The 11,180-nt window shown below is 37.6% G+C and overlaps 2 protein-coding genes across 2 annotated transcripts in view; one reads left to right on the top strand and one right to left on the bottom strand.

The window, feature by feature from the left end:
• The window catches only part of LOC138045893 (ADP-ribosylation factor-related protein 1-like), a 10,430-nt gene extending 2,835 nt beyond the window's left edge, over positions 1 to 7,595 (top strand). The window contains exons 3-7 of the mRNA XM_068892528.1: positions 1,523 to 1,605; positions 2,766 to 2,847; positions 3,860 to 3,930; positions 5,809 to 5,909; positions 6,709 to 7,595. Coding sequence (XP_068748629.1) covers positions 1,523 to 1,605; positions 2,766 to 2,847; positions 3,860 to 3,930; positions 5,809 to 5,909; positions 6,709 to 6,796 — 425 coding nt within the window. The 3' untranslated portion in view covers positions 6,797 to 7,595. The remainder of the gene's footprint in view (positions 1 to 1,522; positions 1,606 to 2,765; positions 2,848 to 3,859; positions 3,931 to 5,808; positions 5,910 to 6,708) is intronic.
• A 441-nt stretch (positions 7,596 to 8,036) lies between these two features.
• On the bottom strand, positions 8,037 to 10,654 carry LOC138046457 (retinal homeobox protein Rx-like). The gene is made up of 3 exons (XM_068893089.1): positions 10,609 to 10,654; positions 9,117 to 9,268; positions 8,037 to 8,504 (listed from the first exon to the last, which is right to left on the bottom strand). Exons 1-3 carry the CDS (start codon positions 10,652 to 10,654, stop codon positions 8,037 to 8,039), a joined length of 666 nt encoding a protein of 221 aa, XP_068749190.1.
• Between the last annotated feature and the right edge of the window lie 526 nt (positions 10,655 to 11,180).

Genomic DNA, 11,180 nt, shown 5'->3' with positions numbered 1-11,180 from the left:
CTTTATCATTTTTCACATGAATATCGTTATCATCCAGTTGTCATGTTTTACCATAAAAACCACCCAGATGCCTTTGCTAGACTCTAAAGAAGCTCTCTATGTATTTTTTCTTTGATTTAGACTAAAATTTCTTTTTTTTGTTCCTCCACTGTGGACACCATTTTTGTCTCTCTGGAAGGCAATCTTTGGCATATGACAGAATGTTGTCAGAATCAACAGAACAGACTGACAAATTTTTCCTGGAATAGAGCACAAAGGGAGACTGTCAAGATTAGTGCTCCTGCTTGCCCGGTGGCTCCCAGCAATAACTCTAGCAAAGTGGAGTGCTGCTTGCAGGGACACTGAAAAATGCAGACTGCAGACTGTGCAGACTGTCTGTAAAATGAAAATTTGGTCAACCTCAATATCAATCTGTTTAGCCTAAGTCTGTAGTCTGCATTTTGGCGTGACCGCTGTGTGCATGTGTTTTCAAATGGCAGGGCACGTCATTGGCATTAGGAGGCATGAGTGCACTTGCTCCTGAATTATGTGTTTCAAAGCAAGTGAACATTATAACACAAGCTTTCCATCCTGGAAAGTCTGGTTTCTGTTTCTTGCGCCAAAAAAGATGACAAGTACTAAGAAAAGCATTAAGAATTACCAGCTTTTCACTGATTTCAGGCTGCTTGTTTCATCAAAATCTGTGAGGCACAACATATGTTGAACTTTCTGGTATTTCAGTGACATCGCTGTCTTAGAAAATGCAATGGTTCCTGCTAGTTTCATCACAGAATTTTGTCAGAACTTTTACTATCTACATAACTTGACATTAGTAATTTACATCAGGATTAATTAACATTGCACAATGTTTGTAATCACTACTGATTCCACGAAACTCACCAATGTTTCAACCCAAAATGAAATATTTACAGAAGATACTGTTTTTCTCTTTAATTATCTCAAATTGGCCAGAATAAAAGGCATGGTTTTCATTAAAACCCTTTTTGATTACAATGCAAAAAGCTTGTTTTGGGGGAATTACATGCCCTTTAACCTTTTTCAACCCTGGACTGGCTCCCATTGATGAGTAAACTCATCTTGTGTTAGAATAAAATCTAAAACGTCAGTTTTAGGAGGGAATAGGATAAAGGGGACCCTTGACCCCATTGACAAGTAAAATCATCTTCTGTGAGACAGTAAATTGAAGTTGAAATCTTAAGTGACACTCTCAGCAGGGAAAGGGTTAACTCTTTAGGTGAAGAAGATGCTGATGCTGACTACAGTCACAGGAAAAAATAACAGATTCCTATTTTTGGCTATTTTAGGGTATTTAAAGAATACCAACAAAAATCTCGAATTTGGAAGAGTGAGACAAGTCCCAATCAGGGAACTTGGTTGGGAATTCCCTGGTTGGGAGTTGTCTCACTTCGCCAAATTATGGATTTTTATTGGTATTCTTTAAATACCCTAAAATATCCAAAAATGGGAATCTGTTATTTTTTCCTGTGAGTACTAATGGTGATTGTCAAAACTTTTTGTGCAGTTGGAAAAATTACCATGAGCCATGTAAAGTTAATATTTTGGGATCTAGGAGGACAGCAAGAACTTCAATCATTGTGGGATAAGGTAATGTAAGATGTGTTAAAATGTTCATTCTTTATATAGAGCTTTGATGTTTTTTTTTAAATAATAGATTTTAATTACCTTGTTTACAAGAAAAATTAAAATCACGGTTAATTGAGGTTCGATGTATCAAACATCATTCTCAAGATTGAGGTCATTTATGCTAATGTCAAAGTTGTTAAGAGAGAGTTGAAGATTTTGAATATCTAATGTGCGCATTCCATATTGCTTGATGTTATGTAATATTTTAGTTAAGCATCAGTGAATAACTTCGCACGGATCAAGTCTGACTGTAAAATCGCGAATTTCGTGATTTTACAATCGCGAAATTCGCAAAATTAAAATGTTGTGAAAATTTCATGTCATGAGGTAGTCAATGTTGAATTTTATATATGTGCGTGTTAATTAACAATTATTCGCCAAAGGCGAAGTGATTATCGGTGAATATTCGTCGAGGTGAATATTCACTGATAATCACTGAGCCTGAGGCAAATAATTGTTTTAGTATAAATACACAGGTGATTATTTCAAAAAAGAGAAGAAAAAAAATTTCAGCGCGAAATCATCTTCTCTTACAGTGGCCAAACGACTACTGGCAGCCATTTTGTCCGTCTAGATGATTATCGGCTGATAATCTGAGATAGCGAGCCAATGAGAGCATGCGATTTTGTATAATCACCCGTGTATTTATACTAATATCATGTAATCCCTAGTTTGTATTATTTTTAACACCCTTTTGATAACCATTTTGTATGAATAGACCTTCCTACTAAAACTTGAGTTGAGGAATGTAAAAAAAGTAAATGAATAAATGTTAAGAGATCTATTCTCAGTGACTGTTTTGTCTGTCTTTGGGCATCATAATTTCTGAAAAAACACAATGAACAGACCAAATTTGGGATAGTCTAAAGTCCTTAAAATCATTTCCAATTTTTTTCCAGACAGAAGATCTAAAATGACATTTTTGAAATTTGTTGTTTTGAACCTATTTCTAGTTGTAATATTTGACACTCTTTAAATCTATAGTATGTTACTGGTGTATATCTTTTTCTTCAGGAAACTGAAATTAGATAAATGACATATATAGCTCACCAACATACAATGTCATGTAGCTTGTGGATTGGCACAAGAGGCCACAATAAGATACTTGTTCAATTTTTCAGTATTATGAAGAATGTCATGGTATCATATATGTCATTGACTCTTCTGATGAGAAAAGATTAGAGGAATCTCACAAGGCATTTGGTAAGCAAAAATGTCGCTGTAACTGGTATAGCAATGAAATAAATTCCTGAGTTCATCAGGGTTGGCATTTATATCCGATTTATAAAAACAATATTTTTTGGCTCCACTGGCATGGTGGCTCTTTATGAAACCTTTACAATCAATTTTATTGAATTAAAATTGGTCACTTATGCTTACTTAAGCTGCTTTAACTTGGAAGTTAATGCACTTTTGCAACATGACAACACCTTTTGTTGTTTGTAATTGAGTTGTAGTTGTTTGGTAGGAGTTGTGTATGTGTGCCATCACAGTTACAATAATAATAGTTATTATTATTCATTCAAAATATTTCCCCGTTTCTGATTGGTTAAAACCACACGCATAATTCACCATAACCAGCTGCTGTTCACCAAATTTGGAAAGAAACTTTGTCATATTGAATCAATGACGTCAAAAGTGCAGACCGCTGCAGATTATTCAACCGATCACGGCAAAATGACGTCAAAAGTGCAGCCCGCTGCAAATTATTGAACTGTTGACCGAAAAAAGCTGGGGACGAGATTGTGTTATTTTTGTTGAGCAGAAAAATGGCTGCGAGTAGGTTTAGAAGTTTGAGCGAAGAAAAGTAATATTTTGAATGAATAATAAAGCAATTATTGAATTCTGCTTTCGTAGAATATGAAGAATTTTGCAGATCTCGGAGGATGTTATCCACCTCGGCCTTCGGCTTTGGTGGATAACACCCTCCTCGACCTGCAGAATTCTTCATATCCTACTTAGCCTCATTCATTAATTGCTAATTATTATCGCAACTGTTTTGTTTTTTATTAGTAACATTTTCCAAATGTTAATAAGTAAACAATGCTGGAAAATGCAACAACAATTAAATTAATTAAAATTATGATGGCATGAGTTATTCTGAAACACATGAAAGGAAGGCTTCCCGTTTTGAATCAGTTTTAAGAAAAGCCAACAGTTGTGAATCACAAATTTTTATTTAATCATATCTAGCATTGGTTTTTTCTATTTATAGAAAGTGTAATGCATGATTCTCACATGGAAGGAATTCCCTTGCTTATTCTTTCTAACAAACAAGATCTACAGGTTGGTTTTTTCCTCTCTTTTTTTCTATGAGATTTATTGATCTCATGTTGCAGAATTGCCCCTGTTAAAATAAATACTGGTTCCATCCACCAAGACTTGCCACCTTGTTAAAAAGCTATCATAGACAGAGGGTCCTGGATCACTTACCAGTCAAAGTCCAAGCCAAACACTGAGGGACACAAAAACTGTAATTACGACCACAGCATTTTTATTGAATAATATTGAGAATGATAGTTACAGGGATAGTGATAATGAGATTGATAATTATTGTGATGATGGGTGACAATTATTGTTGACAAGGAGAATACAAGTAGAATCTAACAATACGACCCCGAAATTTTGAAAAAAGTAACCCAAAACCCTCAATTTGGCTAACACTAGGCCTAAAGTTGGTTTTTCAGTTACCTCAAGCGAAGTTTACTGCCTTTACTGCCTTTTTAGTGATCATGGTACTTTTAAACTATTTTAAATTATGACAAACACATTTATGCTAATTTACTTGTACATTTTAACTTGCACTTGAAAATGACCTCTGGAAGGTCGAAACGTCGTGACCTTTTATATCCTTAGTTTTTATCATAAAAATGATTAAACAGAGTTTGAAAACCAACCACTTTTGAATGCTTCAATCTTGTCCATTTGCATGGCTTCTTTTATTATATACTCAACAAAATATTGCATTTCTGATTGGTCAATGATGAATGCATAGATACTATAGGTTATAGAGTGCAATACGGAAGTTGCTATGGAAACAAAGTGATGGAGTGATTTGATTGAGTATATAATAAGCGAAAAAATCTTTTGAACTTGCTTGTGCATTTTGTGATTTATGGTCACCCGTGATGTTTTGAAAGCTCTCAAATTGCAAGTGCAATATTGAGAACTTTCAAAACATTACAAGCTCTGACTGTGAACAGTAACCCTCAACTCTTTATCTGATGCTTGTCACGCATACCTCCTATGATTACTCGTGGATTTTATATCTAGGATACATGTCTATGGGAATAATACAGAAAAGAAGCGCCATCGAAAATGTTGCCTTTGTAATGGCACCTTTACATGGTTTATCTCTCTAGTCTTCTCAGAAAACGATAATAAACTGTAGGGCATGTCTCACAACCCCACCCTGTTCGTAAACCTGTGGGAAGTGAAAAATGCACACACTGTTTGGAAAGAGTAGGGCATGGAGTTCTCATATCTGAACTGTCACAAACATGCAATACAATATTATTATTATTATTATTATTATTATTATTATTATTATTATTATACATATTCATGCATGACAGTTCAAATTTCAAACATAATGGTATACGGTCACAGCCACTGAAGGACTGTCTTTTGTTATCAAAATACCTTCTGGGTTAGCCCTTGCTGTGAAGACCTGACATAAAGGACCATGATTTCCATTTCAAACCCCCCCCCCCTCCCCCCTCAAAATAAGTGAGGTTGAGGTTCACAAATACGCAAGGGTAACATTAAAAGATGTTTGTAGTGTTGCGAAGATGTGAGTTTGTGCCATTGCTTTTGACTTTGTGAGTCCCTTGATACACATCATTGGGTAACTTGTGAACAACAGGATATTCTTAAAGCTGAAAGTTGTATTACAAACTGTAGGACCAGCTGTGCGCTGTGTTTGTGTTGGTATCACAAGGACCTCTATAAGATCATGTAAGATGTTGAAGAATGACTTTTTGTTCACATGTTGACTTGCTCAATATGCAAACCTTGGTAACAACAACAACCCCAGAAAAAAAAAATTACATAAGAATATAATTGCAACTAATTTGCCATTCTTTTATCATTGTTTCCATTCCACTGAACAGTGTTATCATAATATCCTGGCACTTTCTTTCTGTTTGCTAACTTCTTTTTAAGACCTCTATCGATGTGGAAGCAATTAAAAGTGTCTTTGATGGCAATTCATCAGGCATTGGCCAGAGAGAGTATTATATCCAACCAACCTCTGCTCTGAATGGGTAAGTTATAAAGAAACAGAAAACGGAAGAAAAGATTGTTACCGGTAGATGTGATTTAGGATTCTCTGTTGCATGCTTACGTTGTCGTCAAGCCTCAAATTTGGTGATTTCACGTCGTCGTTATGCAGAGTACCTCAAAAATATGCGCTAAATTCCGTACTGCACGTGCAGCACGGTTATTTATGCTCTTTTAACCAATGATATTAGGGAGCTTACGAAACGAGGACGGCGACGGCAACGAGGACTTCATTTTAAAATACGAGTTCGCGTTATTCATATCACTAGGAAACTATTTCATGTCGTTTCGCGTTAAATTTGTGTAGTAAATGTCGAGGAATTAAACTGCTTTGAGTGAGTTGGAAGCGTAGAGAGAGAACTGAAAATTCATCGTCATGTGCTAACGTCCTCCACAGAACCTTGAATTTGGTCATTTCACGTCGTCATTTAGGAGATGACGGCAAAGAAATATACGAATGTGTAAAACGCACGTGCAGAGCGTGCGAACCATTGTTTTTGCTCAGTAAACCTATTGTTTTGTAGCGTCGTCGTTGCCGTCGGCGTCGTCGTTTCGTAAGCTCCCTATTATTGTTTTGTGGCGTTGTCGTGGTCATAGCCCGTCGCCGTTTCTTAAACTCCCGAATATGTGACGTAACGGTAAACATTGCTATTGTAAAGAATTAGCAACAGGGTACGGGTCTCATTTATAGAACATGTAACACAACATCTTATTTGTCGCTTGGAAACACAGTTGATTTTGACAATTCAATCAGCAACAGTGTTTTCCATTGATCTTTCCCAGGGATGGAATAAGCACTGGAATTTCATGGCTTGTGCAGATGGTAAAGGGCAACTTGGATCGACCGCCTCGACAAAAGGACATCACATGATAGAATTATGTCACAGAGCTTCTTATGTCAACTATGGATGAGGGAAGATACAATGAGAACTAGTACTGTCATGTTATTTTTTCTTTGTTTAAATCAGTCGTTATACAATGTATATCAAGTTGCTGTGGAGCAACCTAGTTTTTTGCCTCCGTGATGAGGTCACGTGATGGAAGACTAAAAAGGGCTTTTCAAAATGAGGATAACAAGCGATGATTTTGAGACTGTGACAGGGAGACATGCAATATCTTCATGCAAGAATGAAAAGGACCAAGCTCCCTGGTCACTGAACACTGAAGTTTATTCTATGACACGCGGGAAACTTAAGCTGACCTTCAACAAATGGGTAGTTTGTACGACGCACATCGAAAATTTGTGACAAAAAGACTGACTATTTTCTGCAGTCAAGGAGGTTTCTGCCCTTGAGAAGAAATCAAGATTGTGGAACGATTGAAAACGTTACCTCAACACGACATTTAGTTTTCTGAAAATGAGGAAGAGAAAGAGAGATGGAGACCTAAGTTTAAAGTAATAGAAAATTGTCCTTGCTCTTTCGGTCGGAAATTTACCTGGAGCTCCCAAGGAGTTTTCCTGGAAACCTCGGTACATTACTTGAGTATGTAAACGGTATGTTAACTACTGGCAGTTATAAGTGAATTGAAGATCAAAAACGTTACCCAATGGTAAGTGAACTGTTTCACAGAATTTACGACGAAGGGTTGACTGTTCCGATAAGTGAAAACTAGAAATAAAGACACCCTGTTTTCACTTAAATAAGGGAAATAAAACTGAAGTTTTCAAACAACTTTCCCAATTTGAATTTATAGTCATAAAATAAAATCGTTTGTGAGCAAATGAGAGAGGCCGTCTTAAAATATACGACTTTTGAAAACCTTAACCTCTCAAGGGGAGAGCTTCACCTCGATCCCAGTCCATTTCAAGCACGGTGGCGATTGATTATGTTGGTTATATGACATATCCCTCTTCACGGCAATGGACCCAAAACAACTCAGTCGTCATACAAGATAGCAACAAAGCCTTTATTCATTATGTTTTAAAGCAATTGAAACAATTTGATTAAAAATACCTTCTATATATATATGGGAGGAATAACTAAGGTGGTTGAAAGCTTAAGACTTCAAGACTTCAAAAACAAGTACTATTAAAAGAACCCTAATCAAGTTACTTTAACCTCTTGTTCTGAAATTTCTCAGAACATTCAATTTGTCTATTTTCCTTTTCACTAATTTTCCCTTTGGAATGCGCTTGCCAAAGTAACAGCAGCCAAATAATCATCTGCAGAGTGTTGAATCCTTCCTCCGTCTGAATTGTGAAGGCAGGAAGCCTGATAAAGAGTTGCAAGGGAGACCGTAGGAGAAGAGCTGCGGCTCGCTGACGCTGTAACGCGCGGGCTCATCATAGCGTCCACGGTGTGGGTGGTCAGGGCAGCAGGTGCAGCTGAAGACGAAAGATGGCGGAACCATTCCGAGAGAGCTCTTGGTGGTAACAACTGATTGGAAAATGGCGCACAGGTTGACTCCCAGGGTCTGAAGGGTACTTGGTGCTGTGGCGGGAAAACAGCAGGCAACGGCTGGAAAATGGTTGGTGAGGTGGCATTTGATGGAATTTTCTCTGAAACCAGGAGGCCTGGGGCTGGTTTGTTCTTAATTTCCCGCTTTCGCCATCTTGCACGACGGTTTTGGAACCAAACCTGACAGCAGATAGGACAGGAGAACGCAACAATAAACACGTGGCCTTTTTGATGACAACATTTTATAGCCCAGAATCTCTCTTTTCCTATCTTCACGAAAGCTAAATAGGAAAGGGTAAAATTGTCTGACTTTGAAGCTCTCCGATAAGATGAAAAATTCGTGGTAATGAGAAAAGGAGACGCGGTTTAATTGCAATAATTATCGCCAATCGAGCGGAAAAACGAAACAATTCTGACGCTCATTTCAGTTATTTCTGTGATAGATACTCATCGATCACAAACGCACCCCTCGCCAATGTCGTGTCATGCCTTTCATCACATTAGCCTCGCTTCTTTTTAAAATGTATTCGTGGTCGAAGGTTATTTCCCGAAAATGATTCGTCGTAACATTTTCGTAGCAAACCGTTTTCGGCTTCTTAAAAGCAAGTCGCGAGTCTAAGTTCGAAAATCAGATATTTCGTCAGAAATGGAAAATGGTAAACTAATTCGTTGTGCACGCGCTTTGAAAACTGTGAGTGTTCAGTTCGTGGAAATGGCCAATAATGTGAAAGACGGGTTAATGATTAATTCCAATTAATGTGAAAGAAAAAAATTTAGGCATGGTGACATTACCTGAATTCGGTCCTCTCTGATGTTCATCTCACGTGCGAGATCTTCTCTGACCTGGATGCCGGGGAATTTTTCGTTTTCAAAAGTGTTCTCCAATAGATCGAGCTGCTTGTCCGTGAAAGCTGTTCTGCGACGCCTTTGACGCATTGTCTCACCTGTGAAAAGGAAAAACTGAAATTTAATAATGGGTTTGAATACATAAAACAAGGAGCGCTTTTCGCTTCAGAAATGAACGCCAAGACTATTCGCTTGATCAAGACTTTACTCGGAAACAGCAACTATCCATCATTGTACCAGTACAGCATATTTATAAATGAAAACCGTTGTTTTCGACCCAGTAATCTCACTTAATCTGGAAGGTACCTCACTTATTGGGTAATCGGTCGTTTCGCCTACACGCGTAAAGTCGTTTCGCGAACGCGCGAGATAGTCGGCAGAATGACTGCAATAAATGACTGCAATAAAACTATGAAATAGCGTTGTGCATTAAACTCGCTGTGCGTCTCAATGAGATGTAAGGCAGCAACGAAGTTAATAAGAAAGTGAAGTAGTAAGTTGGGCGGTCAAGTCGCCCTAAGTTTATTTCGCCGTAAGCTATTTCGAACTCAAATTTCAGTACATTTAAAAATGTTATCAAAACAAAAACGATACGAAAACAAAGCACCGTAAAGCGTGAGACAATTATTGAATAAAGAGAACAACTTTCTAATAATAATTATTGCTCAAAATAGAAGCGTAGATACACATCAAGCCCTCGATAAAGTTTCTGCGACATGACAACTTCGGACGACATCAGTTTGGGCGAGATGACCTTCTGGCGACTTGACGGGTTACAAGTTGCGCTTGGGACACTTTGCGGGATATAACAAGTAATCGTAAAGCGCTACTTCACAAGATCTCGACGGAAGAGCTTTTAGCGAGCCTAACAATACTATGTCTTGTCGTCAATATAATTTCGTTTGAAATAAAACTCGGGCGATATGATCCAGTGATCGGTGATTTGTGACAGTTTCATTTTGAGGAGATACTCGAGAATTAAAGTTGGACTGGAAAAATCGAGCAGTAGCAATTCCCTATTTGTGTGTATACTGAAGCATGAGAAATCCTGCTGCGCTCTCTAAATTCGAGTGGGAATGAGCGCGACCGAAATTTCCTCACGGTGAAATTGTTTACCTTCGGGACCGTGACACAAGATTAAAAATCTACAGATTATTTGGTTTACTATCGCACCTACAGTATAGAGGCCAATTTTTAATACGACTTAAAGCGATTGCATTTTAGTACTCGTAATGCGTATAGTAGCCCGTCACGTGTTTAGATCCTCCGCTCAAAGCCCCAGCCATTTAAAACTTTTCACGGTGGCAATTCGACCTCTGTCAACTCTTTAGATAAAACCAAATTTTTGTCGTCGATCTTATGGTCACCTTCCCAGGGCGTAAACGTTAAATAGGGATAAAAAGAAAAAGGAACAAGTCTGTGTTTTTGTGGTACTTACATTCATTTTCTGGTGCGGGTCTTTTCACTCCTTTTCTTGAAGCCATAACTTCGACACAACGCTAAAGAATTCAGGTGGAACTTTATCGCGTGAAGAATCTCACTTGCTTCTAGGAAGACGTTACTAGCTTTGATGAAACTGTTTTTAACTCTCCTTGTTTTATATTCCCAACAATGACGCTCATTAATTCAAGCTTCAAACACAATGAAATGAAATCATGACCTTATTACTAAATTATTTCTCACCTCTATTGTTCTTTTACTTGTGCTATTGTGCTGCGTGTAGTCTCACCTTCTTCTTAAATCGCTCTGATTCTTTTGTCTTTAAGATGGCGATTTGCTACGCGAGTAAATTTAGAAAGTGAAGTTGCTCCAGTAACCGTGAATAAATTGATAACAATTGTTTCTATTGTAGTTTTCAGTAGATGCCAGGAAGAGATTGAAGACGCGCGCACAGAAAAATATTCAGGTTTCATGAAGACCCTGTAATAAATGTCCCTATCGCCTTCTTTCTTTTTGAGCATGTTTTTTTTTTACATTACTTTGCATCCCTTGATAATCAAATTCAAGAGA

The sequence above is a fragment of the Montipora capricornis genome, chromosome 4, assembly GCF_036669925.1.
Source record: "Montipora capricornis isolate CH-2021 chromosome 4, ASM3666992v2, whole genome shotgun sequence".
In the NCBI taxonomy this organism is placed as follows: Eukaryota; Metazoa; Cnidaria; class Anthozoa; order Scleractinia; family Acroporidae; genus Montipora; species Montipora capricornis.
The sequence above is the reverse complement of the archived record's forward strand: the minus strand, read 5'-3'. Positions and strand labels throughout refer to the sequence as shown.

Bases quoted from the DNA above. Each gene is read 5' to 3' on its own strand.
- LOC138046457 (XM_068893089.1), bottom strand. From the start codon at position 10,654: ATGGCTTCAAGAAAAGGAGTGAAAAGACCCGCACCAGAAAATGAAT. The intron at 9,269-10,608 runs GTAAGTACCACA...TCCTTTTCACAG, and splicing joins ACCCGCACCAGAAAATGAAT to GTGAGACAATGCGTCAAAGG. The intron at 8,505-9,116 runs GTAATGTCACCA...ATCTGCTGTCAG, and splicing joins TCAGAGAGGACCGAATTCAG to GTTTGGTTCCAAAACCGTCG.